General features: G+C 55.4%; 7 protein-coding genes across 7 annotated transcripts; 2 read left to right on the plus strand and 5 right to left on the minus strand.

The window, feature by feature from the left end:
• Window positions 1-142: 142 nt before the first annotated feature.
• CTAM01_02643 (uncharacterized protein) lies at window positions 143-2,865 on the plus strand (the record flags this gene model as incomplete). Its single annotated transcript, XM_060518681.1, has 4 exons — window positions 143-1,222; window positions 1,328-1,760; window positions 1,817-2,617; window positions 2,678-2,865. 4 exons carry the CDS (start codon window positions 143-145, stop codon window positions 2,863-2,865), a joined length of 2,502 nt encoding a protein of 833 aa, XP_060386484.1.
• An 822-nt stretch (window positions 2,866-3,687) lies between these two features.
• CTAM01_02644 (uncharacterized protein) lies at window positions 3,688-4,369 on the minus strand (the record flags this gene model as incomplete). Its single annotated transcript, XM_060518682.1, has 3 exons — window positions 3,688-3,758; window positions 3,826-3,980; window positions 4,077-4,369. The coding sequence occupies 3 exons, from the start codon at window positions 4,367-4,369 to the stop codon at window positions 3,688-3,690; spliced, it is 519 nt and encodes a 172-aa protein (XP_060386485.1).
• A 1,070-nt stretch (window positions 4,370-5,439) lies between these two features.
• CTAM01_02645 (uncharacterized protein) lies at window positions 5,440-6,918 on the minus strand (the record flags this gene model as incomplete). The annotated part of the gene is made up of 2 exons (XM_060518683.1): window positions 5,440-6,726; window positions 6,793-6,918. 2 exons carry the CDS (start codon window positions 6,916-6,918, stop codon window positions 5,440-5,442), a joined length of 1,413 nt encoding a protein of 470 aa, XP_060386486.1.
• Window positions 6,919-7,621: 703 nt separating this feature from the next.
• CTAM01_02646 (uncharacterized protein) lies at window positions 7,622-10,367 on the minus strand (the record flags this gene model as incomplete). Its single annotated transcript, XM_060518684.1, has 4 exons — window positions 7,622-8,640; window positions 8,723-9,995; window positions 10,056-10,138; window positions 10,208-10,367. The coding sequence occupies 4 exons, from the start codon at window positions 10,365-10,367 to the stop codon at window positions 7,622-7,624; spliced, it is 2,535 nt and encodes an 844-aa protein (XP_060386487.1).
• Window positions 10,368-11,962: 1,595 nt separating this feature from the next.
• CTAM01_02647 (calcium/proton exchanger) lies at window positions 11,963-13,757 on the minus strand (the record flags this gene model as incomplete). Its single annotated transcript, XM_060518685.1, has 2 exons — window positions 11,963-11,991; window positions 12,050-13,757. 2 exons carry the CDS (start codon window positions 13,755-13,757, stop codon window positions 11,963-11,965), a joined length of 1,737 nt encoding a protein of 578 aa, XP_060386488.1.
• Window positions 13,758-17,917: 4,160 nt separating this feature from the next.
• On the minus strand, window positions 17,918-23,848 carry CTAM01_02648 (domain found in Dishevelled; the record flags this gene model as incomplete). The annotated part of the gene is made up of 1 exon (XM_060518686.1): window positions 17,918-23,848. One exon carries the CDS (start codon window positions 23,846-23,848, stop codon window positions 17,918-17,920), a length of 5,931 nt encoding a protein of 1,976 aa, XP_060386489.1.
• A 1,366-nt stretch (window positions 23,849-25,214) lies between these two features.
• Window positions 25,215-26,720, plus strand: CTAM01_02649 (cation diffusion facilitator family transporter; the record flags this gene model as incomplete). Its single annotated transcript, XM_060518687.1, has 6 exons — window positions 25,215-25,349; window positions 25,421-25,465; window positions 25,530-25,680; window positions 25,776-25,856; window positions 25,925-26,295; window positions 26,487-26,720. 6 exons carry the CDS (start codon window positions 25,215-25,217, stop codon window positions 26,718-26,720), a joined length of 1,017 nt encoding a protein of 338 aa, XP_060386490.1.
• Between the last annotated feature and the right edge of the window lie 293 nt (window positions 26,721-27,013).

The following is a 27,013-nucleotide window of genomic DNA, read 5'->3' on the forward strand; positions in this document are numbered from 1 at the left end:
AAGTTAATCATACACTCACCTCAACATCGTGATCTTTCATCTCACACGAAGGCTCGTCATTTCCCTTTATAAACCATTATCAGCCCTCTATGAGCGGTAGTCTACTCATACAAATCCTATCTGCCCGCTGAAGTCAGCAATCATGGACGACATCATCGCCCTTTCCAAAACCCTCACCCTCAACCCCGTAAACCACAACCAACCACTAACACCCTTGGACGACGACCAGATCCCACCCCTTAAAACCCTCACCCTCAAATCCAGGCCCCTAGCAAGCCACGCTCTCACCTTCTCCTGCGACGCCGAACTCGCCGTCGCCGCAGACGACTCAATCCACGTCTTCCTCCCCGAGTTCCCAACCCCAGAAGAACCGAACGCCAAGCAGGATCCATCCAAAGACGACAAAGAAGATGCCCAGGCAACAGCACCAGCAGATGAAGACCCCGCAGGCGTAGCAGCAGCAGCCCTCGCCGCCGCCGCCGCAGACGCCAAAGACGGTGAAAAGCTCTACCGCCAACAGTTCTACACCTTCCAGCTCCGCATCCCCACCTCCCGCAAACCCGACCCGCGCATGAACGCCGCGCTCTTCGCCGCCCGAGGCCTCCCCGTCCCCTCCTACGACGACGACTGGGCCGCCGGTGAAGCTGCTGCCGGCGGCCCCGGGGAAGCAGCAGTCCCGGACCCCTCCTCCGCATTCGAGGGCGTCGGATCGGGCACGGTAACAGGCTACGGCGCCTCGCTGAACCAAGTCGTGGCGATAGAATGGTCCCCCGGAAACCTAGGCCGGAACCTGAGGGCGGTGCTGACCGTGATGCTGACCAACGGCGCGCTCCTCGTCATCGGCGAGGGAAGCGGGAGCGGAGGCGGTAGTACCAGCCACGGCCCCGTCGACCTCGGCGCGCGGATGAGGAATTTTCGGGACTGGCGGATTTTATGGGGCGTGGGCGCGAATCTGCCGCTGCCGGACCCGGATGCCGAGGAGGGCGGCGACGAGGGGGCGCATCTGCCGCGTGATAAGGTGAGGTCGTTTGCGTGGGCGAGGATGGTTGGGACGGGCCAGGCGCTGCTTGCGTACGCGACGGATCAGGAGGAGGTTGTGGTGTTGAGCGTGCAGTATTACCTCCCCAACGAGATGGACGATGCGTCGGATGCTGGGTCGTATGTGTGGGAGGTGGAGGAGGTTGCGAGGTTTGATGGACGGGGACCGCACCCGAGCTTGGGCGTGAGTTCTGTTTCTCTCCTCCTCTGTAGATTTCTATTTCTGCTTGTTCATGATCACTTCCAGAAAAGTCTCCCCTCTGAAGGTATGTCTGCTAACGAAACACAGGTTCTGGACCCCGATTACATCCCCTACACCTCAGCCTTCTCCCTAAAATGGAGTCCCTGGCTACACTCAGGCGACACCCGAACCGCCATCCTGTCCTACTGCGCGAGAAACTACGTCGGCTTCCGCCGCATCACGATCCCGGCGGACTGGAAGCGCGGCGCTGCCGTCGAGATCGCCGTCGAGGAAGCCGACGTCACGGGCATCTGCACGAACCTGCTCTCTGACGCGTTCGTCGAGTGGGAGGATGCCGTCTGGGACCGGGACGACGTCAAGGTATGCCGGGGCGTCATCGCGTCTCCGTTCAAGGCTTTACCTTTTCAGGTTGCGCTCAACGGGCCCGAGGGCGCGGCCAAGGAGCCTCATGGGACGGGGGTTTGCAAGACTACGTTTCCGGAGGATACGACGTCTCTGGACGCGACGAATCCCATCACGAGTAGGGTCTCCCATTTACCGGCGTCTAACGGATGATGAAGCTAACAGTGTTGGCAGGCCTGATAATCCACCCTCCAAACCTCTCCAAAGACACCAAAGCCCCAGGCTACTCCCTCATCCGCCTCTCAGCCACAGCGACAAACAACAATTGGTTCCAGCAAAGCACCGCCGATGGCGCCGCCTCGCCCTCCCCAGACTCCTTCCCCAAATGGGCCGAAATAATTTCCTCGACCGTCAAGCTCTCTGTTCCCGTCACCATGCTCGGCCGCGGCGGTGGCGCCGGCGCCGGCGCGGTAGGCGGGGACGGCGAATCCGTTGCCTCGGGAGACGATTCGGACTCGGAGGACGACGACGACGATTTCGATTTACCCGAGGACGCGGGCGAGCAGATTCACCCGCACCGCGTACGCATGTGGGGTATGACGATGACGCCTGCGGGCGGGATGAGCGCTGTTTTAGTATCGCAGCATAGTACGCAGAAGCCGGAAAAGACTGTCAAGACGAAGGTCATGTTTGGGGGACGGGTCGGACATGGGGCTGCGGCTGCGTTGACAACGGCGGCAGGTGAAGGCGATGAGATGGATGTTGACGGAGCAGACGACGGTGGCAGAGCGAGCAGGTTACAGTACTGGCAGAAGCAGAGCACCGAGGCCAAGATGTGGGATTGGATGTATGCCGGCGGACCTGCTGTTCCCGGTACACTGTGGGCTGGTACCGGGGAAGAGGCGAGGGCGGGGGGCGATGATTCGTTGAAGAAGAGATTTGAGGAGGTGAAGAGGAAGCAGACGTGTGTGTTTTGTCATGCTTCTCTTGTTGACGAGGGGAAGGAGTCGATTTGCGAAAAGGGGCATATCTTTGGTGAGTCTTGCTTTGATTCCTGTTTCAGGGGTTTTCGTTCTCCACTAACGTCGATAATAGCTACTTGCGCTTCAACCGGTCTTGCCATCCTCGCGCCTGGCATCTCGAGAGCTTGTGCTGTTTGTGGTCTACGGTGTCTTGTGGCTAAGGAGGTGGTCAAGATTGCACAGGAACACATGGGGCCGGATGCCAAGGTTGATGCGTCTGAGGAGGCGTGTGGTGGATGTGGCGGCAAGTTTGTGGTTTAGGCAGGAGAAGCGTGCTTCTCACGATACCAAGGGAGACCGAGGTCCAAATAGAGGTAACCGGTGTAAACAAATTTCAGCCTCGCTGTATCATTGAGGCCCAGGAAGACGGGAGGTTGTATCTTAGACCCGCGTGACTGTAAAGTAAGGCAGGCAGTTACCTCCCGTACCTTCCTCTTTCCCGACTCATCCACATCCACACACGATACGTACCTACCTTACCTTTCCGACCCTTCATCCGATAACCTTTTCCACCACCCGAATACACAAAAAGCCTTCATATACCCCCTCAAGTTCATTCCCGTCACCAGCCAGCAGGCGCCCCCCTAGGTCGGGGGGTCAGGTCAAACTGGCTGGGTGGTGGAGTGGTTTATGGTCAACAATTAAAATCGCCAACCAGCCTACTCGACGACAGGCTTAGCGCATACGAGTATCACGAGTTCGAATCCCGGAATGAGCACCTAAAAATCGAAGTTTCCCAGCATGAGCACCAAGAGATGTAGCCCCCAGTTCAGCACCGGGGGGGTGAACTCTTTTTAGTCTTTGCTTCGAATTATTTTAGCGACCCTATCCACGTTTGTCTCTTGTCCTGATTCAAAATGGTTTAGTGATGATATTCTGATACTGTTCTGCTTATTGTTGCTAGCTACTGTATTAATCGACCCGAGTGTCGGCCACTTTCACTCTCGGTCTATCTCCCAGGATCGTCGACGGCCCCTCAGTTTTGGCACCTTCGTGGCAGTACGTGAAGATGACTGACCGATCTCAGATTTAAAGGCCGCTGAGCACCTCATTAAGAACACCAATTTTCATACAACTGCCTCACTAATAAACCCTATCGCCAAGCTTGCCATAGCAGCCGAGTGTGCCATTGGTATCGACCCAGACCACATCGGCTTGATAGAGAAAATCGTCAAAGTCAGTCAAGAGTGAGTGGATAACCAGACAGAAAAGTGCGCTTACAGATGCTGACCTGCTTGAACGTAAGGAGTTTGTCTTCCTTATGGGCCGGATCTCCGCGCATCCAGCACTGCAGCGTGATATTCGCTGAAGGTTCTTTCCCTACCGGCACGGGCGGCGGGTTCGATATCGTGCAGATTTCACCATTTGAACCGCCACTTTTCGTTTATTCACTTTGCGTTAGTCACACATCATCTCGCGTCTCGTTGGAATAGGTTACCCGAGGATCGGTCAGGACTTGGGTTTTGACTCACTTTTCGCGCGCGACGAGTTCGCCTTGATCGTTGGCCACGCAGTTCTTGAGATCGAGCTTGCTCGGCACAATAGTGTTGTTCAACGCTTTGCTTGGACAGTCAGCGAAGAGCCAAGTTTCGTTGAACTGGCGATAGTCCACCGCCGCTCTCCACTGATTGTTCAGGTCGAAGTGGGTGCAGTTGCCCAACACCGTGTGCGCGCAGGGAAATTCTCTGTGACAAGCTGACTTGTTGTCTTCAGCGGTCGCTGCGGCAATGACGGCGAGACTGGCGATGAGATTGAAGAGTTTCATAGTTGCGACGGACTTTGTTGATCGAGCAGGATGGCTTGAAATCTGAGAAGCAGAGGCAGCTTGAAAGTTGACAAAGGCTCGTATGCGTAGCGTGGAAGTGGAACGGAGGTTTTAGAGGTCAGTAGATGTGCGCGTCCTAGAGAAGGTTTGATGGCATTGAATACTGGATTCGCGGAGTCTAGACGGTATCGACTTAGATACTCTATGCGTGAACCAACAGCGAGAGACGTCAAAAGGAGGCTGATCATGAACAGTAGATAGTCGAGAACTGGCAACAAGCAACGATGAAACAGCCCCCGGCAGCTTGGGGTCGGTCTGGGCATCGTTGGCATAAACCGACCAGCCAAAGGCAGGGCAAACTGCGAGTAGGGGCATTTGGCCCTTCGCGACAAGGCAGTTGGTCGCTCTAGATCATTGGTTCCATACTGCCAAGATGATGAGTGAATGTTCAGATAATTTCAATAAAGCAATGGCATAATCTTCTGGCAGATGAACATTGCGGCTCATGTTTGCTCCGTATCTCGCCGTCAAGGACCGTTGAAGATGACGGGTCACGCGCGCGTCTATCCTTTTCGCCAAACTGACTATTCCCCCAAACTTGAAGCTTGTTCATATATAAAGAAGCTATGTTGAACAACTGTTCTACAGCTTGTTTGTTGAAAGTCTATAATTAGCCGCTCGCCAACAAGGGTGCTCATTTCGCGGCGACTGTTTCTTTGTCTTGAAATGTGTTGCTTGGGTTGCTTCAAGAGCTCCATTCTTTCAATCTACATATACTGCATCTCACGATTTGGGACTGGAAAACACCATCACTCGAACATTATTCGATGTTCCGCAATGGTTATGCAGCCCTCGGATACCCTTGGCAGCTACTCTCTCGACACCAGCCTCATACTTCAATCGTGAAGTCTCTGGGATTCCACTGTATTGGATGATTTGTGAAATTCCCGACTAGACCTAACGGACAAGAGTTCACTTGGGCGCTACAAAGGGATGCAACGTCTAGATATAGCTTAGTACTTAGGGTGCATGAACCGACCCCAATCTCATGATCAAGCCATGTCTACCTTCTACGAGGCAACAATCTTCCAAGGACTGCGAGAGAACCGGTTCTCCGGATCATACTTGCTCTTCAACTCCACCAACCTCTTCGCATTCTCCCCAAACCCTTCCGTGACACCTACATCGCTGCTCGCATAGTTGTTATACTGTCCCACACCGCCCCTCTCACCAGTGTGATTCTCCCCTTTGATCTTTGCCGCCAAAGACCGGTTCCAGCCCCTGATCATGCCGTCCTTGGCTGGGTCCGTCCAGCAAGTCAAGACCATGCAGTCAAAGTACGTCCCGCGGTTCGAGTACGATGTCGCCCCGAACGGCACGCTCACCACCTTGTCCTTCCTGTAGATTTCCACAGCTAGGATACTTCCCCGCATGTCGTTGCCCTTGGCCGTCTCCTCGTCGACGCGCGAGTAAAACTCGCTGCTCATCTCTTCCCATTTGGCTAGCTCGAATGGCGCGGTGAGGTTCGCTCCGCCCATCAGCCGTCTTGCGCCGGGGCCCTGGAGCTCATCAAGAATCGTGTTGGCTGTTGGGTAGTCCATCTCGGCCGCCATGTTCACCAGCGGTCCAACGTCAAGGAGTCCTTTGAAGATGCCCTCGGTCGCCTCCTGTGTCGTCCCATTGTGGAATGGCTGCACAATAATCATAGGCTTCGCATCCGGCCCCGGCGGACCATAAGCAAATCCCATGATAACATACTGCCTCCCATCCATCCTCTCCACAAACTCATTCGCCCAAGTAACCAGCGCAGGCAGCTGCGAGCTAGCAAACATCAACGCCCCATACCACACCTTCCCCTGAGGAAACACCTCGGAAGTAAACCTCGTAACAACACCAAAACTCGCGCCCGCGCCACGCAGCGCCCAAAACAAGTCCGCATTCTCCGTCTCGGACGCAGTAACAATCGAACCGTCCGCGAGAACAACCTCCACTTCAACAAGACAGTCGACCGCGAGGCCGTGAAGCCCGCTCAACAGCCCCTGTCCGCCGCCAAGCACGAGCCCGCCGACGCCCGTGTGCGATACCGTCCCGCCGACGGTCGCGAGGCCGTGCTTCCAGGCCGCGGCGTCGACGTCCTTCCAGGTGCAGCCGCCGCCATAGGTGACGAGGCGTTTTGCGGGGTCGACTGTCACGTCGCGGAGGTGGGATGCCAGGTGGATGACCATCCCGCCGTCTGAGGATGAGGTTCCTGCGGTGGAGTGGCCTCCGCCGCTGGTGGTGAAGGGGATGTCATGTTTCGTGGCGAAGCGGATGGCTGCTGAGACGTCGTGGGCTGACTTTGGCTTGACGACTATGCCCTATGGAGGCTTCAGAGGTGTTCTGTACGTGCTGGACCGAAAGGGAGTTGTGGTGGAGGGGCTTACCGCTGGTCTGATGCAGACGATGGACCATCGCACGAGGCTGTCTTCGTATCCCTCATCGCCGGGCAGGAGAACCTCGCCGTTGATGTCTGCCCTCAGGGCCGGTACTTCTTGTTGCCACGATGTCATATTTCTTGTTTATGATTGTGGATGGAGAAGTAGGCGAAGTGTGTTGTATCTTTGAGAGTTGTGGTTGATTTTAAGTGTGCGACCCTCTCAGTACTCTGCGCAACAGACGGGTATGACCACGCCAATCGCCTTACGAGTTCCTCGTTCCGATAAATTAGGCAGAGAACGAGGAACACAAACACCACGGATCAGCATGATTCTGTCAAATCATTGGATGCAGCGTCAAGCAGGCCACGAGCTCTCGCCTGTCAGCACTAAAAAGGGAACTAAACGGATCCTTTGTGGGAGGTATATTAGTAAGCTTGTGGACGGAGAGATGTTGTTCACTTGCGGATGCTGGTTTGCGCCAATGACTCTTGTATAGAGGATATGCTAGATAGACAGATGTCCCTTACTATCAAGCAGCCAGATTCCAAAGTCAAACCCCTAAGATTAGAAGATCCGTCTGTCCAGTTTACTTGAGAAGCGCGGGTGTAAGTCAGGAATGTCGGGTACGGGGAAGAGTTGAAGTCTAAGAGACTCTTCGAGTTCGTGTAGTGTTTGACAGCTGGCCATGGCATTTGGCAGTAGCACCTCACATCCCGGATTGCTAGCCTTCACGATACGTTCCACATGTTAACGTCGATAATAGCGATGTTATTGCTTCTTTGCACTGATTTTGTAGCCCAATGTATCATCAATCAAGCTTGTCTGTACGAGCAACTTACAGCTCAGCCAAACTCTCCCCCTTCACATTCACAATCCTCACCTTACCCCCACCTCTACTCCCAGAAACAACAACAGCCTCACCCACAACCCCCTCCGCATCCCACCCGAAATCAACAACCCCGCCACCCCGGATCCGCAACCCCTTCACGCTCCCGCCGCCCCACCTCGCCGGGATAGCGGGCCCGAGCACCACCGTCCTCACCTCAACCTCCCGGGACCCGTACGGCAGCGGCAAATCCACGACAAGCATACTCAACACCGCACCGCTCAACCCGAAGTTCGCATCAATCTGAAACGGCGCTCCCGTCCCGGAATACATACTCAGCCCGTTCTGCGCAAAATTCACGTCGATCGCGTACCGGAGCTGGTCGTAGGCTCTTTCGGTATCGTTCAACCGCGCCCAGCACGCCGCCCGCCAGACTTTGGCCCAGCCTGCGTTCGCGTCGGGCGCGTTGCCCCTCCCGCGCGAGATGAGCGTCTCTCGGACGGCGGACTGGATTGTAGCGTTGGAAGCGTAGCCGCCTAAGAAGGAGGAGATGGAGGCACCCGGGTACCAACCCGTCAGGTGGGACAAGTGACGGTGCGTAGACGGTTTATCCGAGTTATACGGCGCCGATTCGGGGAGCTTCCATTCTTTGAGGCCGCCCCACGTCGCGACGTGGACACCTTTATCCAATTTCGCGAGGGACTCGGAGACGGAGTCCAGGAACGTTTGATCCTCGGCAGAAGCAGAGGGGAGGACGGACGCCCCGAGGAGGACGTACTCAAAGACTTGGTGGATCATCTGGTGGTAGTGCGCGCAGCCGAACGTCGTGGGGCCGGTCTCCGGGCTGTTGCAGGGGTTCACTACCAGCGTTCCGTCGCGCGAGAAGGCGTCGTCTTGGAGCTGGGTGAGCCAGAAGGCGGCGACGCCCTTGATGAGGGGGTAGGCTTGGGAGGCGAACCAGGTTGCGTCGCGGGTGTAGTCGTAGGCGTCGAAGACGTGTTGCATCATCCAGGCTGCTGCTGCTGGGTCTTTGGTGGTGTTAGCCGACTCAAGTCTGCTATATGGGAAGGGAGAGAAAGAAAAAAAGGGGGAGGGGGGATAGTAACTTACAGTTCGCCCACTCCGCGCCCTCCTTCAAAGCAGTATGTCCAAACACATTCATCTCATTATGCACAACCCATCCACTGGCATTATATATCAACCTCGCCGTCTCCGTGCCCCTCGGAACCCACGTATCCTCCATATAATCCCACAGCGCCCCCTGCGTCGCCTCCCCCAACCCCGTCTGGTCCGCGTGCCAGTAGTTCATCTGCAGGTTAATATTGGCGTGGTAATCCGCGCTCCACGCGGGCCAGAGCTGCCCCGTCCATCGGCCCTGGAGGTTGGCAGGTAAAGAATTTGCGCGGGAGGAGGCGATGAGGAGGTGGCGGCCGTAGTCGAAGAGGAGGGCTTCAAGAAAGGGATCGCCGCCGTTGGGTGTGGTGGAGTCGTAGGAGGCGATGAGCTGGGAGGTTTCTGTTGTGGTGGAGGAGTTGAGGGGGTCCGGGAGGGTGAGGGTGAAGGCGGATTGGAGGGTTTGGTAGTCTGCGATGTGGGAGGATAGGAGATCGGAGAAGGACTTTGAGGAGGCGGATGTGGAGATGGATTCGATTTTGGGGCCTGGGTCTGCGCCTTTGAAGGAGTAGGAGGAGGCTGCATTGCCTTTCTTTTGGTCGTAGTTCGTTTCTGCGCTGATGATTACTGTAAGGGTAGTTTTGCCTGGTGATGGTGTCACTTTGAAAAGGCCAGAGGACGTGCAGTTCGTGACGGCGGCGGATGAAGACTCGGAGGTGAGCTTCGCGATGGAGTCAAACTTCATGCCCTCGGGCGGGCCGAGCTGCGTGACGCCGGTGAAGCGAACGTGGTCCGCGCCGCAAGTTACATTATAGGTATCTGCCTCAATGAGCTGGTTCTCGAGACCTATCGTGACGGTGGGCAAGGTCGTTGTGCCATTGCTTGCGGCAGAAGAGGTGGCGGCGACGTGGTACACGCATACTTGATCCGGGTACGAGCAGAGATTGGTGATTTCGTAGTCTGCTGCGTTTGCAGTGAACGTCGTCGTGTGGACGCCTGTCGTGAGATCGAGGGCGCGTTTGTACGAGGTGTAGTTGCCCACGCCGTCGATCGTGACTGTCAGGTTCGCGAGAACGCGGTTGCCACCGTAATTTGCTCCTGAGCCGAGGATGGCTGAGACATCTTTGTTATTGAGCGTTAGCAACACGGCCCTGGCTTGGTTCTCAAACGAGGTTCTGTCTTTACCTCCGGTCCCATTCTCGAAGATGAATGAGCGGGTTTCAGGAAGAGCGTCGTACTTTGGCTCTGTAGGGTTACCGCCTGTGTAGTTCTGACAGGAATCACCTTTAGTAAGATGTTTACTTCTCATTCGACGATTTCGAAGACTCACCGAGGCCTCAAAGGGTCCGCCAGCCCATAGAGAGTCAATATTCAGATTGACCTTCTCCGCATGAGGCGGACCAAACGGAATCGCTAGAAGCGCGTCAACATCATGGTCACGGATGGGGATAGTAGACTCTCAAGTCTAGACTCTAGACTCACCCCCAAGTTTGCCATTGCCAATAGGATACCCAGTCTTGAGCAAATACGTATCCGAACTCGCATCTCCGTACGTCGCAGGGCTCGAAGACCAGAGAGACCGAGCCTCACATACCGCGAAGCTGGCGCACAGAGCCAGCGCTGGGCTCGACGTAACCTTCATCGTAAATAACAACTTGACGTTCGGGTCCAACTTAACCTACACAGCTCTCCATGACTGAGATTGGCCTTGGCCTTCTTTTAAAAAGGCCATTGACCAATCCAACCCCGCATTTGAACCATTACATCCATACCACCGAGATCTCGCGTGGCTACGTAGTAAACAGCAACATCACCTCACTTCATCTCGGGGAACGCGGTTGCGTGAGGTGAAGCGGGGAGTAGCCTTGGTGTGGGGTTCGATCTGCCTGGTGCGCGCATGCATACCCGTTGTCCGTGATTTCCCTCCAATGAGGTTGTAAGTTCTCAATGATGTGCAGGTTGCAGTTTTGCTCCGCTTTCTTTCTTTCTGTGCCTGGTTCAGTCACAGTGATCTCCTTACTACGTGACTTGGCAAATCTATTATGCTTTGGGGTATCCGGTGAAGGGGGTGGGTGGTTGACCGACCCCGATTCGGGCCGTTGGGGGAAATCGCTTGCTGCGTGGTGAACTGCGGGGTTGCGAGCCGAGAACAGGAATCTTGGCGCGGACTGCTCCGGGACCCCAAGCTAGACATGAGCTGAGCGATAAAGTTGCGTAGCGAGTGCACAAGTTGCCTAAAGGCAGTGAGTGTTTCCGCAGTGTTGCAAATTGCTCTGTTTTACCCCTTCAGTCCTGCTAGACTGTGCGGGTTTCTACCTCGTATGAGCTAGGCATCGCTGGACCTCAAGCCAAGCTGGGTCGAGGATGCAAAACTTGGCTCACGAAAGAGAAGCACATAGATGGAGAGCCGATCTAGTAGTTGACTTCAACTTAGGTTTTAATGGTCTATAGACCACAGCAACTAATTCTAACTGAAATTCGAATTTTCAAGTGGGCAGAGAGGGAAGGGGTGAGAGCTGCATACTTCCGCAGTCAAACCTGACCAGGGCATTCCTCGTTAATCTTGGAAGCATGCAGGCGGGATGATCGTACCGGACTCGATACATTAGAGATCTACTACCCGTCTGGCATGGATGACCGTACCGAATATCGACACCATCCCACCGGCTGACTGAGGTCCAAGGTAGGATGGCAGGTTCCGCCAAACGTAACATATTCAAGGCGGACGAGCTGCCAAACGGCTGGTATCTACTAACCAACAGAAAAGTGCTCAAATTGTTGGGACTTTCTTCATGATCATGAGTCTCATCTACCTTCCTACCTCAATGAAGAATAGGCACAGGATCAACATAAAAACGTTCTGGTGAGAGCATGTAGGTTTGAACTTGGTTGTTATTTCTTTTCGAGTGCTCTCCATCTGGCAGCATGTACACGCCGATAGACTCATGTACCTCACTCTCGTCTCATCACTCTCTTTCCTTCACTCGCACACACACATATCCCCCCCTCCTCCGTGGCTTGCAAAGCCCGTGGTCTCGGTAAATACCCAAAAGGGGCGGGTTCAATGTACAGTTCCTCCAAGGAATCCCGCACATTTGGTCCTATATGTACACATCAAGAAAAGGGCGACCCTTCCTGAAGAAAAACAAGACATTATATGAATAGAAAAATTGGCACACACGCTCGAACAAAGTTTTGATGAAATGAAAAATGGTCGTAACAGGACAGTTGGCTGGCTTAGCCGGCAACACCAGTGGCGGGGTACCCTATTCGTTTTTGTCAGTATTTGTTCTTGTAATGAAATCCGCAGCGAGTATGACTTACACCATGAGCATGTTGCGATAATGGCATACAGACAAATGAGCTGCAGCCCCTCGAGCCAATGACTCTTGCCGTCGGCAATCAGGTAGTTGACCAGAAGAACGGCGACGAACAGAACAGCAACCTGGAAAAGGTCGAAGCTGAGCGTCATGGCATCGTTGCCCATCCCCCAGCCGATGATGATCAACAACGGAATCAGGAACAGCGCAACCTGCATAGACGAACCGACGGCGACACCAATGGCGAGATCCATCTTGTCCTTGATAGCGACAGTGACAGCAGTGGCGTGCTCGGCGGCGTTACCAACAATGGGCAAGAGAATGAGACCGACAAACTCCTCGCTGATGCCGCCCTCCTTGGTGACGTAATCGATGGAGCTGACCATGGCTTCGGCGCAGAAGGCGATGAGAACAGTGGCGCCGGTGAGAGTGCCGACGGCGACCAAGAAATGCAACTGGGGCTCCTCCTCTTCGTCCTCTTCTTCCTCGTGACGCTGCATCATCATGCGGCTCAGCTCCTGTCTCTCGTTCTCACTCTCTCCGCGAACACCGGTCTGAGCCATGCGCGCTCCAGTGCCGGCCAGTCCGCGAGCGAGAGCGCCCTCCTTTAGGCCGCCGCGGCTCCAGGGCTTGGCGGCGACCTTTTGTGATTCCTCGTTGAAGACAGAGTTGTGCGTCTTGAGCTGGAAGAACAGGTACGAGGCGTAGATAATGAGCAAAATGACGGCTGTGCCACGGGAGAGAGCGGCGACATGGACGGTGTTGTCGGTGCCGTCGTTCTTGTCAAAGACGGTGGGGACGATGACGGAGGCAACTGCGAGAGCCAAGAGTGAGGCGGCGGTCTGGGCAACGGTGGTGTTGAAGTATTGCTCGGGTCGGTTGATTCCGCCAAAGAAGAAGCAGAAGCCCATGACGAGCAACAGGTTGGAGAGAATGGAGCCAATGAGTGACGTCTGCACAATCAAAACCTTTCCTTCGGCCAAGGCGAGAATGGCGACAATGAGTTCGACGGCGTTTCCGAAAGTTGCGTTGAGAAGACCTCCCAATGTCTCACCCGTCCTCAGTGCGATTTCTTCGGTTGCGAAGCCCAGCATGGCTGCTAATGGGATGATGGCGATGAAGTTGACGACGAATACAGCAATCTTGTTGACAGAGGAGACGTAGCTGATGGCGATACCGGCGGGTGCTGCCAAGATCAAAATGTTGATGTATGAGCTGAGCAGGGTTCTTTGAAGCTGGTTGGCGACGGTGAATGGCGTTTTCGGCTGGACGTGCCGAATCAGACCGGACTTCTGCTTCTTGGCTTTGGGCCTCTCCTCCTCGTCTTGCGGCAAATCCTCGCCTTGTGCGTTTTCCGTCTTTCGATTCCTTACTCCACCGTCCTCGGGCTTGTTCTCAAACATTGTGTCGCCGCTGCCGCTTCCTGTTCCTGATCTCGTTTCCTTGCCCAAACTGTTGCGTACTGTCTCGGAATCTCTGGGTGCGGGCTCGCTCTGGACGTGATGTATCGCCTCGTCGGTTTCCCTCTCTTCCGCGGGCACCTCGCGCTGTGCCTCGAGATTGGCGCCATCCCAGGTGGATCGTTTACCGGGTTGGTTCTCCCATGATACGTGACGGAATGGGTTCCATGTTTGCTCCTGACTCCGGCGGCTGAGGCCGTGAGCTTTGCGTTTGATATCGAAGTGGTTGACTGAGCCGATGAGTGACGGCATGGTCAGTTATGTGTTTGCAGCGGACTGAGCGCTGGCGCTTCGTGATTGACGTGTGGAAGGGTGAGGTAGGAAACAAAATTGGTTAGGTGAGGTGAGGTATGGTCAAGGGAAATGGTTCGTTAAGTGAAATAGGGTAATGACGTGAAACTAGCTGTGTGGAGTGCAGGTGGGAATGATTTGTGGAGGCGACGGAGAGAACGGGGATAGATAGTGGTGTGGATGAGAGACAACTGCTCGAGGTCACACTTGACACTCGGCGGTTGCACAGGCAATTGGCGGGAGAGAAATGAGACTAGATTGGTAGTCTAGAAGATAGTCTCCCACCTGCGAGTGGAAAGGGATGGGAATTGGAGGTAAGGGGCGGAGGGATAGAAACAACAATAACAACAATAGTCCGTCGAGAAGGGAAACAAATTAACAGAGCGATGATATGGGAAACGGAATGAGAGTGTGTAATGTGTTTTGCGAATGTTCCTTTGGGCTGCTATCCTGCCAAGAAAGACGATGCAACGGTGACTGGGGGCAAGATGGGGGGATAGGGGACGGGGGTAGGCGGGTAATGAATGGGATTTCGGTCTTTTGGCTCAATGTGAAGACTTAGGTAATAAGGGAAGAAAGGTACTCACAGGTGTTCATGCTGTGCTGTGCCGTGCCACGCCTGGAGGTGACGACGGCTATTCGGATGGTGGATACGAATGTATTCGTAAGGTAAAGGTGGTGTGTTGGTGACTTGGGTGTTGGTGGAGTGCTTGGGCTTGTGCTTTTTGTGGCAAAGATCAGATCGCTTCAGATCAGCGCCCAGATGTTGAGACGAAACGCGAACCGAGCTGTGAGTCGGGGTTCTTGTAGTGGCCTTGTTCCGGGGTTCCTCGTTGGGACGAATGGATATGTCAATATTGAAATGCTGGATGAGAGAAGATATCGACAATGATATTGTTGTTGTTGGTCTTTCTTATGGCGCAGATGAGAGCTTTGCGCTTTGGAATTAGATGATCAACTGTGGCGCGGGAGAGAGGCCTCCTTGGCGCAAGTCTTCCGCGTCTGGGGGCCGGGGTGCCGGAGATGAGACGGGTCCAGTCCGATAGACGGTCGGTACTTTGGGTCAAATGTGAAGGGATTGCAAAATCTGCCAAGCCAATCACCTGTGACCGCAGAGAAGACGCGCAAGCCAAGACCGGTTGCCGCCGCTATAGAGAAGAACGGTGCAGCGCTGCAGAGAGCAGGAGAGCCTAACTGACGACAACGACTGGGCTCGGCCGGGCTGTGTGAGGTACTGCGCTGTCGGTCGGCGGTGTGACGGCGGCGAAGGAAAGGTGAACAAGTGGCCCCGCGAGCGCGAGCTGTCTGGTTTGGGCCTTGCGCAACGGCGGGTGTGTCGACTGGAGTAGCGTATATGCAACTAGGTGAGGCAGTGCAAGTGCTTTTTTTCTCTCGGAAAAGTGGGAAGTAGAGCTGGAGGGTACGAGTGCGAGTCGTGTACGAATATCTGTAAGGTCCCTTGAGTCTTGACTCGGTTGTCGGATGACCTTAGTCAGCTCGAGATGGGACGGTTGATGGCTGAGCTCTCAGAGTTTATGTCTGATGGTCGAGGTGTGAGACTCGGTGGTGAGGGTGAAAAAAGGTGTGAGAGACGGGAGGTGAGAAGAACGAGGGACGGTTTGGAAGAGAAGAAAGGGGAGCGAGGGAGCTTTAGCTAGTTCTTGGCCCCTGGATGGCACTAAGATGAAAATCGTCACGGTCCCATGGCGACCACAACATTAACCATACTCCGTACTCAATGAGAGGCGGGAGGAGAGACGAGTGAGAGACGGGAGATGAGAGAATGGCGTTGAATGGGCTGGGGGCGTTTCACAGTGGCAGGCCCTACGTCAGATCCAGCTGTGTAGTGTGTCTGTCCTACCTAACCTTACCTTATTTTGTTTGCATACATTGTATGTTCGGATACCACCTCACCAAAGGCAGTGACCACAGCAATGAGGTACCAATAGTAGGGAAGCGCCGTTGATTGCAGCCATCCACCGATGCGCAGACGCTAATTTCCCTGAATCGGCACCTTCCATTCTCATTTGAACATTTCTCATTCATCGTCCCTGCCCGATGCCACACATAAAGTGACCACGTAACGAAGGACATGAGAAGTAAGGAAAGTAGCAAGCGAATAGCAGTTTCTTCCTGTTTCTCACTCCTTCCCAATCTCAGGTACAAGGCGATGAATAGCAAGTGCAACTGCTTGATGAGTGACTTCCCCAAGTCCCCTTTCACGTCTGTAAAGCGGGGCAACGGGTCCCGTCCCTGCCAGTTGTAGCCCCCCTTTCCTCGGTGCCTTTTCAACTTCTCCCACTTCCCTTGTCATTTTCACTAAGGCAATGCCCCGTCAGTGTTTATAGCCATTTCATCGAATAAACTCCCTGCGGATGAAATCCGTCCAATTGAGCCATCACGAACAAACCATCCAAACAGCATCCAGACATCTTCAGGACGTCGTTGATGTCGTCACAACCCCCGGTGACGTGCCAAGCCGACGCCACGCCTCTCGAGTCTCTCCCCAATCCTCCAATCCTACCCTGCACAGCAAAACAAGACACGACAGCACCAAATGCGCGCCCAAAACAAGCTTCTGCCAAGCCCCATTTTTGCCAAGCATCAGAACACAAGACTTGCCAAGGCGGTCACCAGTCGATCGCATCCTCTTGGCTATTGCTTCTTCATATTCATCAGTCTGAGATAAGAAATTGTCTTTCGTCAATCGCCAGTCTGCCACTTTTCTCGAATCAAACTAGAAGGAGGTTCAAGACAAAGTAGATCAAGTCCACCTGCATACATGGAATCACTCGCTGAGTCGCATCATCGTCAGGTCAAATCCATTCAGACTTTGAGAGTGTGTGTGTGTGGGGCGCACAATGACATCAGCCACCTGCACTCAATTCCCAACTCAAATCGTTCCCCAGGCCAGCCACACCTTTCTTCCTTCTACCTCCGTAGTAGACTCGGGACTGTCTGACAGCCAGACCGCAACACCGCTTCAAATCAGGTAAAACCACCTCATACTTTCCCAATACCCCATCCGTGACAAGGGGTGGAACAGACAGTTAGGTAGACAGCTGGACCACCAGCTGCCACTTAACCTTTTGCCTCATTCAGGCACGCTCGCCCACCACACCAAGAATGACGGGTTCCAGACCAAGGTAGATCCCATCCCCACCCCAAACCTATCCGAGTCTTTGGGGCTCCTGGATATGTGTCCGGAGTGTGTGCTTGCTATGCGCCCACCGCTCCCCTCCGGCATCTTCCACTCTCTGCTTCTGCATCCGTAATCTTGACCCATTCGCGATTTCGAAATCGTTACGCGCCCACAAAGGGAAATGCCCCGGTATCGAAATTAAACCTCACACAGCCCCCGTAAAGCCACACCTCGGTACGGAACCAACCCGCACGGGAAGTGGTGTGTGGCTGGGGTAAGGTACATCTCCCAGCCTGGAACGTACCGAAAGTCAATTGGCGTTGCCGACAAGCCACCTCCCGCTTCCCGAAAGTCACATGACGCCTCGTCGACGCCACCTAGCCGGTAATGAATTCTCCGACCAGGCGCCTCATCGTGGCGCAGCTGCACCCCCAGAGTGCATTTTCCAGATCCCAGGCCTTTGGTCTGCACAGCTGAGCCACACATCACCTGCGCAAACTGTCTGCACTTGCAATATTGCTCATCATATCACAAGGGGCGAAGAGCGTACTATCATGACGTTCTATAGCCCCCGAGTCTTTATGGATCGTGTTGTGGGACAAGAGATCGATCATCATAGAAGCCATTAGGTGAGATCATGACGCTGAAAGTGACTGGTGGGCGGGTGGCCTCTTTGCCCAACCATATCGCATGACTTGATGATCGTTCACTTTGGCAGAGTGATTACATAGCAATTGACTCTCAAAGTAATATCAGAGCCAATAGACTTCCTCAACAACAATGATGGTCGTGTAAGAGAACATGCAAGCCCCTCAATTGGGCAAAATATAGACAGATATCGTGAAAGATCACTGTATCAACGCTAGTACTATGTTCATTAGCTTCATAATCATCTACACAGAAAGAACACCAGTATACACTATCCACACAATCACATCACTCCCACTCCCACCCCCACCCTCACAGTATTCTTCCACCATCACTCTCTCTCCCTCTCCCTCTCTCTAACCTCCCTCCTAGGCCCCCCACCCCCCAAACCAAGCCCATCCTGCACACTCGCCCTCCTCAAAAACTGCATCCCCGCCGCCGGACTACTCATCAAGCTCCTCGGCCCCGGGCTCGGGCTCCCACCACCAATATGCAACCCCCGGAGCCCTTCCGGTCCACCTCCACCTCCACCTGCGCCTCCATACCCAAGCCCACCACCACCGCCGCCAGAATGCAAATCTCCAAGAACACCCGCCGGCAGCCCCAACATCGGTATACTCGCCTCCGGCACAGCCTCAAGCCCAACGACAGTAGGCCTCATCGCTCCGGGGGTAGTCATGGCCTGCGGCGGGCCCCGCTCCAGCGTCTCCTTGTAGAACGCCTCCAGCCCCGGCCCGTCGTTGCAAAACGCCTCGAGCTCCTTGAGGATCGGTATCGGGTCCACCGCGGCCGTTGTGTTTGCTGCCGATGACGCCGTCGCGCCAGAAGGCCCGCCAGACGCGCTGGAACTCGCCCTCATATCCGAGGCCCTCACCGCAGGCGACCCACCACCACCTCCGGCATAGAAAACGGGCTTCACCATCGGACTGCTCATCGGCGTCGGCTCCGGAATCCCAAAGGGCGTGTACGAGCCCACGGGTATAATCCTGCCCCCACGCTCAACGACATTATTGGTACCACCACCACTGCCGCCGGCGCTACTATTCGCCTCCCTCATATCCTTGAGCTCCTTATCCCGCGCCGTCCAGGCCCGATTACTAAAAAGCCGGTTGGCCAGCACAAGGAAATGTCCCTCGTCCGTAATCTCCGCCAGCAGCACCCCGGACCGGTGGATATACTGCGAATACTTGAAATCCGGCCGACCCCACGAGTACCTCACCTCGACGTCGCGCGGGAAATTCGACGCGGCCTCCATGTCGAGTACAAAGTCGAATTTCCGCATCAGGACCTTTTGGTAAAAGTGTTTCCCCGGCGCCGTCTGCGGCGAGAACGAGTTGGGCTCGTAGTACGTCACCGGCTGCTGGCTCGGCGGCGGCACCGACAGCTTGATGAGGTACGGCCTCCTAAAAGGGTTCACCTCCGTGATAGAGCACGCCTCCTTGATGGGCACCTCGACCAGCCGCAGGCCGTACGTCGCCGCCTCGCGCGCCCATCCCTCCACTACGTCCTCGATCAGCTTCGCCGTCACGTTCATCCAATCGATGCGGATGTGGTAGCAGTTGTCCGGGTTGTGGAGGCGGTCGTAGTGCAGGTCGACGCGCTCGGGCCGGTACGACCGCTTGCGGTGGTCCACGTCGTATTTGATGACTTTGCTAAGGCAGACCTTGGGCACCTTTTTGTTGCTAAACATGACAGAGTATGCCGTCGGGGTGGTGGCGCCCGAGATGGGCGAGTTTTCCTCGTTGATAGACGTCGGCCGGGAAATCATGCCCGGCCGCGGCGAGTCGCGCGGGACGTTCTCTGACATGGGCGTCGAAGGCACCGAGACGTCGCGGCCCCGGCGCGAGTTGAACCAGCCGGGAGGGTGCGGTTTCGCGTACTCGGTGGCAATGGTGTAAAAGTACTGTCCGTCCCTGAACACGTGCCGGCGCTCAACGTGCTCAAACAGCCCGCCGCGGTCCTTCTTGTCGTCCGACGGCCGGTCGTACGTCTTGACCATGAGCATGTTTCCCAGCTGCTCTGCCTCCTCGCGGCTGTCCAGGTCCTCAAAGTTGTCCATGAGCCACGTCGTCATGTCGGACCCGATGAAGCAGTTGTAGTGCAGCCGCAGATGCCACCGCCGGTTCTGCAGCTTGACGCCGCCGTTCTCGACAGGCTGCTGAATCGCCTCGGCCAGCGCCGAGAGGCTGAGATTAGACTTGCGAAAGTGTTCCCGGCTCGTGATGAGCTGTCCCTTGCGGTTCTCGCCCAGGCCCTCCACCAAAGGCAAGTTGTCGAGCTCGGCCGCGATGACGACGGACGGGTCTTCCGTCTTGTACACAATGTCCAGGGGGTTGGGATCGCGCTTCGACTTGGCCGTCTGGTATCTCCGCTCAAACGGCGGGATGTACCGGTACTTTTGCCATGATAATGAAAGCCGTCTGATACCCTCTAACCGCACCTCCTCGGCGTTGTCGCCGGCTTGATTCCTAGGCACCGCCGACGACCGCGACACCATGGGGATGAGCACGAACCGCGTCCGCCAGAACCTCAGGTTCTCAGTCATCTCATCGTGGTGGCCCGCAAGATACGAGTCAATGTAGTTCCAGTTCCTCTCGGGTTTCGGCGTCGAGATATCAACCTCCTGCGTCCGATACCCGCTTTCCATCAACGTGCGGATCGCCGGCCTGTATAGCGGGCCGGAATTGGAGTTGCCCACCGTCAGCTCGGCCGGTTTGCGTATGTAGATATTAACCTCCACCTCCGTGCCATTAACACACGAAAGCTGGTGGATCGTGTTGCCCACCGAAAGGAAGATGCTCGTGCCGTCCTCCATCGCCTGGTCGCGTGAGAAAATGTCGGCGATCCGCAGCAGCCTCTGCCCAAACGCCTTGGCGACGGACGGGCCAATGACTACTTGGAAGCCTTGTGAGAAACGGAGACTGATCAGTTCCCGTAGGAACTCCTCTCTTGATTTCGGCTCCTCGGTAAGTTCGTCATCGGCATTCTGTGCAATGACATACGGCTGCCTCTGGTACTCCGTGTCAAACTGTGATTTTGAAGGAAAGTACTCGGTCGTGAGCGGCACAGCGGCCGGACAGCACAGGGCCTTCCACTTCATGACCTTCATCTCCGAAGTCCGGGGGAAAACATGTTGCCACCTGCTGTAGAGCACCGTGTCGTCCACTTTGTTCCTGTCCGGATTCGACGGGTTCAGCACCGTGAGCCAAGGCGAGATGGCCGTCGTCGGCGACAACGTGGACGGCAGTTCGGGCATAGCACCAGCGCGCAGCTTACTATTGAACATTTTCTGATTGTCTTCCTCTGCCCTGAACACGTGAGAATTCCTCTGGTCGGGGTCCTCCCGGAAATGATCCTTGCGCGCCAGCGACGACGACGGCAGAACGGTCCCGTATCTATGCTGCTGGCCGACCGAGCTCTCGCCCCGCCGCGAGGAGGATTTCATGTTGATGGGGATGCTCGGCGTCGAGGGCAAGTCTGTGAGGGTATCCCGCGAATCCGACCGGAACAGCTGCGGCGAGAACGAGGACATGGCCGTCGAAATACTCGGCTTGATGACCTGCGGCGACGACGGGCGCGGCATCGTCGACATGACCAGCGGCATCGTGGGACTCGTCACGCTTTGCTCCGTTGAAGCCTTGACCGTCTCGAAGCTCGCCTCCGCCGCCACCACCTTGGGCGCCGCGATGCCGAAGCCCCGCAGGCCGAGACTGATCTGTCGCATAAATCTAGGAGGCTTGGACGGCGATGCTACAGACATCTTACCCGCCACGCTGTGAGAATCGGGGGTCGTCGACGAGGAAGTGGAAGACGACGTCTGATGAGATGATGTCCCCGCCGCACCCGCGGATGGTGCCGCCGGGGGGTGGTTCGCAGCCTTCCTCGCAGCGGCCACAATCTCCGCCTTTTCACTATCGACAATGTTGACCGATAACTTGCGCCCCGCCGTGACGGCCGCGAGGCTCTGGTTTGGTACAATCTTTTTCTCGGGCAGCGACGTCCCAAACAGCCCAGCGTCCTCCATCAGCTGCCGCCTCGTCGTCTCCTCTAAGTCTCTTGAGGCTCTTGCCTGCGCAGGCCGCCGCGACCTCGGCAATCTCGCCCTAGTCTCGTCATACTCCTGCAGCTGCTTCCACAGCGACTTCTCGCCCGGCTTCACGAGCCTGTCGGGCATGAACTTTTGGAACCCGTACACATGGTCCACGAGCGTGTCCTGGTGGCGCTTCAGGGGTATCATGGCGATCTCGTCTGTCCCGCTGAGCCGCGACCGTAGCGAGCTCTTAGACTCGGTCGTCGTCACAGGGAACAGCGGGTCAGCCTGAAGCGGTGTCGTCTCGATCTCGTTCGTCTCCAAGACGCTGCGCATCTGAAGATCGTACATCCTGGCGCGAATAGCAAAGTCTTCGCTCTCATGGCCCTCCTTGTCCTCGGACACCGAGAGGGCGATGCCTTGATACGACAGCGCCTCTTCGGATGTCCCGGTCCAGTAGGAGACGTGCAGCCATTGTGGCACCGCATACGACCACTCGTCCTGCGGATTCGCAAGCCTGTCGATGCGGTGAGCGAGCTCGAGTCCCTTTGTCGGTGACAGCGACTCGGCCATCGACTGGTAACTGCCGATGATGGGCGTGGCCTGCTGCTTCGGCGTGCTCTCGCGGCTCCGTACGGATCTCGATCTCGACAGGCCGTGAGAGCCCTCCGAGGTCTGCGGGTTGCGGTACCGGAAGAGCGGGACGGAGTGGAGCGGCATCTTTGGCACGCAGATGAGGTCGATGCCGATTCCGTTGCCGACGAGGGCCTCGGTGGTCCGGCGCAGAGACTCGTATTCAACCTCGAATACGCCGGGCCCGGGACTAATGACCACAATCGAGATGCCCGTCCGCATGAGGTCGCGGTCCACATAGTCGTGCGCGAACTGTGACGAGGCGAGGTTGATGGCCTCGAGGAAGTTGCCGTACATGGCCAGCGACGACTCAGCCTTGACGCGGTTGGACGCGATGCCCTTGCCGCCGTTCTCCTCGGCCAGCGGCACGAACGCGCTGTTGGCCTTTTGGTGGTGCAGGCTAATGTCCCGCCGGAAGAAGTTGAACTCGCGCTTCAGCTGGTTGAGGATCGTCGTCCACTCCCCGCTCGCCATCTCACTGACGACGACACGGTAAAAGTCCTTGTACGGCCTGCGGTCGCCCGATATTTGCACGCCTGTGTAGTAGTCCCCATGCAGCGTGCTGCTCGCCAGCTCCGTCGTCAGGCCCGTGTCGTATTCCACCCTCGCGAAGAGCACGATGCTCACGAGGTGCTTGGCCTTGAGCTTGGCCCATTTCTTGAACAGCGCCGGCAGGAAGCCGTTGACGACCTTGTTGAAGAGGATCTCACCGGACCCCTCCGAGTCGAAATCCCACATCTCCCGCGCCATCTGGATGAACAGCACATACCGCGCAGACTCGCTCCGGAAAATCGGTCTCGTATTCCTCGTGAAGAAGGCGGAGTGCGTCTTTCGCCCGTCCACGAATACTGCCGTGACCTGCGCTTTTATCGTGCCCATGAACAGTATCGACTGGCCCTTGTAGACTGTCCTTTCCGTAAGTTCGCCGATGGCCAGGCGCCACATGTCGGATCGCGAAAGGTACTGGTCCTTGAACGAGAGCTCAACGTGCGAGGCGGCCGTCGCGGGGTTGTCAGCATCCACCGGCGTCAAGAGTACCTGCGTGCCCTTTTTCATGCCAAAGGCATCTGCGATATGTTTGACAACGTAGATGTCGACGTTGGGCAAGCGGCTCTTGAGCTCCTTGGACATCTCCTTTGCGACGCAGAAGTACTTCTTCCCTAGCGTCGCTCCCTCGGGCGCCGCATCGCCTTGTCCCGCTCCCGCACCTGTGTTGTTCGCAGAATTCCCGCCGCGCGCCGTCGCATGGTCCTTTGTCGCAGTCTTATCGCCCTCGGTCTTGATCACGGTGATGGCCACGAGGCTCCCAGGTCTGACATCGCCCTTGATCACTTCCGGGCTCAGAAGCACCTCGTCGCGCGAGTATCCCTCGTTGACTCCGACGGTGCACCTCCGCTCAAGTCGGCGCTGTTTCACGGAGCTGGACGAGTTGTCGCCGCGGATGGTCGAGGCACTGGAGACGGTATCGGGGGATCGGGGCGAGTCGACGGACGATGTCGCGGAGGGCGGTTCGAGACTGGTTCGGCTGAACTGGCGGAGGTGGGAGGACCAGTTGGGTCCCTTGCGTAGAGAGGGTGCCGCACCGGCATTGCGAGGCATCGTGGAAGCAGAGCGTCTTGGTGGTGATGGTGTTAGTGGGGGAGGGGGGAGAGGGCTGCTTGTTGCGCGACGAGGGAGGGGCTCGTCAACGGTGGCCTGTGTGGAGGTTTCGCAGTAGCATTTCGTTGCTTGCGTTCAATTATACTGAGTCTATTCGTATGTTTCGTTGGTTATGGGATCGTGGACCTTGCGAATGGCTTCAATCGGCTGTAGTTGAAGCTCCTAGATTGACCGTAGTGGCATCGTCACAGGGTGCAGCTCCGTCGCGACGGCAGAATTGTGGCGCCGAGCTCTCACTACGCCACACCGCCTGCCGCTCTGGCTTAGACAATCCCCAGGTTTTCGACGCTCGCATCTCCCAGGGTCTCACCTGGTCTCAATTGAGCCTATCCAATGTGAGACCCACGGCCTGTCATCGTGTTAGCCGCACAGCACAATGCATTCTTTTTGAAGGGACTTCGTTTCTGTATCAGACTCAGCTTGTGATTTTCAAGAATACTCTCAAATCAGAAGTTAATTGAACTAATAATACTCATCCAGTATTTAGAAACTTGAAATTGACTTGACTATTCGTGTAAGTCAAAACTACAAGGAATGGCCTCTTTCCAGACTCCCCAACTCTGTTTATGTGACCTCGCTGCCTCAGAAGTCTTGATCGCGCTGACCTCTTTCGGTTTACCGTCACACGCTCTCGTACTAAAGCAGTCAGCCACGTCAACTCAATACCATCCAGATATACAACGAAGCTCGTTCACCGTGAGCAACTGACAACCAACTTGTGACACCTTTAATCACCCCGAAGCAAACACTCTGATCCCCTTTCATTCCCGCCAAGGAGGAGCATCGCACAGTGACAACGCAGCTATCCGAATCGATGCCACTAAGTCAACCACCAACCTTTCTTTTCCTACTCGCCTTCCTCCAAAAGTCTCAATAAACATATTTCATGATCCCAGTATGAACAGGCGAAGTTGCGTAATATCTAAAACCTACGAGTCATCAGCCCCAAACTTTTTTTATAGAACAGAAACAACTTCCGTGCTTCCGTTTCCTTCCCGTGCCTGTATGTGCCAACCCGGGCCGGGACAGAGACGCCTTTCTCGTGTCTGTGTGTGTCCCGAGTCTTGGGAAAATGACCCGGCTGTACGAGACTCTCATCCGTCGTCTCTTGTGGCTGTACGACCGCTGTCCAAAGCTCTCTTCCGTTGATGGAAAACAAAAAGATCTTGACTATAGCGCGACTTAATAGTATCCGCCTTACGCATGTCGACGCTTCCTTCTCCTTTTTGTCCTTGTTGAAGTTCAAATCTAATCTTTGTAGTGGTTCCACGATAACTTTTCCCGGACGTGGAAAAGCCGGACGAGTATGTCTCGCTTCAAGATCAACAGAAAGCGCCGTATAATGGCCGCAATAGCGATATCTGGCGGCTTCTTCATCGCAGAGCTGGTCGTCGGGTACCGCACAAAGTCTCTCGCTCTTATAGCAGACGCCTTTCACTACGTAAGACGGCGAAAGCCAATCCCCCTATTTCTTAATGTTAGTTCAGTCGGTGTAATTGACAAACGATCTAGATGAATGACCTGATAGGGTTCGCCGTCGCCTTGATAGCTTTGGTAGTAAGTCCTCCTTCTGAAAACCTGACCAAGCCGTACTTGACCCGAAGACTGATATACCAAAAAGGTTTCAGAGAGGAAACCCCCTCCGCCTAAATCCCTACCCTTTGGCTGGAATCGCGCCCAGGTGTTGGGAGCCTTCTTCAACGGCGTGTTTCTGCTTGCGTTGGGTGTCAGCATCCTCCTCCAAGCGATTGAGAGATTCACTCAACTTCCAAGTGAGTCTTGGGCCTTTCTTGCCTGCCAGTCCTGATGGGCTTGGCCTTTGGCAAACGATAGTAACGAGCTCAAAACTGTTGACAAACATTCACAGATCTCAAAGACCCAACACTGATTCTGATCATGGGCTGCATCGGCCTCGGGCTCAACGTGATAGTCCTAAGTTTCCTCCACGGTCAGCAAAATCTTCAACCAAGCCGTCTGCAACGAATCTGAACCCAAGACACAGAACCCCATCATCAGGAACATACCCGAGAAACCACACAACCCGCCGAGGAGTCAAGAGACCCCCTCTCGCCCACCAATACGCCTATACCAACAACATCATCTCCCAAGCACCACAACCACACCCACCCCTCAACATCAACATGCTAGGCGTCCTCCTCCACGTCCTAACCGACGCCCTGAACAACCTCTCCGTCATAATCGCCGCCCTCATCATCTGGAAATCTCCCTCCCCCAACCGCTTCTACGCCGACCCGGCAATCGGCATCTTCATCGCCCTAACAATCACGCTCTCCGCTGTGCCCCTCTGCCGGCGCGCAGGCCAGATCCTGATGGAGAGCGCGCCTGCGGGCGTTGACGTGGAGTTTGTCCGGGGGGGGATGCTAAAGGTAAGGTAGTTTTACCTTTCCATATCATTATGTATTTTACTCGCCTTATACCCCAAAGATTCAGAGATAGGCGGCACAAAATGCGTGCATGTATCTTAACGTGTATAGGGGGGATGTGGATGTGGATGTGGATGTTGGAAGCAGGCGATATGGAAAGAGCAAAACGGACAAGACTGACAATACGTCCTCAGGTCCCCAGGGTCCAAGAAGTTTCAAACTTACTCGTCTGGCAACTAGACCAGACAACAACCCTCGCAACCGCACACGTCACCATAACGGAAGACAGCATCAGCAGCTTCGCGTCTACAGCCGATGCTATTGACTTAAGATTACAACAATTCGGGATCCGCTCCGTCGCACTGCATCCTACCACCACACAGCAACGACCGCACCACGAAGTCCAGGAAGGAATGAAGATATCTTGATACTCAATGTTTCGAGGCAACGTATAGAGATGAAAGCAGCTAGCTTCCTACAACCAGTGAAATGGTGCTTCGAGGCCATGGGAATGTTGGACCGTACTAGATTGCGTACGCCCAGTCATCTATCCTCCTCTAAAATTTCATATCATTGGCCAGGAATCATCTTTCCACGACTCCCCATAAGCCTCGCCAAAAGAAACCACCCAATTTCAACCACATTCACATGATGACACAAAAAAAAAAACCACGCCCGCAAAATGCTGGAAAGTAAGACTGCTGCCTGTATGCATACAACC

Source organism: Colletotrichum tamarilloi (genome assembly GCF_030869305.1).
Source record: "Colletotrichum tamarilloi strain Tom-12 chromosome Unknown Scaffold_6.1, whole genome shotgun sequence".
In the NCBI taxonomy this organism is placed as follows: domain Eukaryota; kingdom Fungi; phylum Ascomycota; class Sordariomycetes; order Glomerellales; family Glomerellaceae; genus Colletotrichum; species Colletotrichum tamarilloi.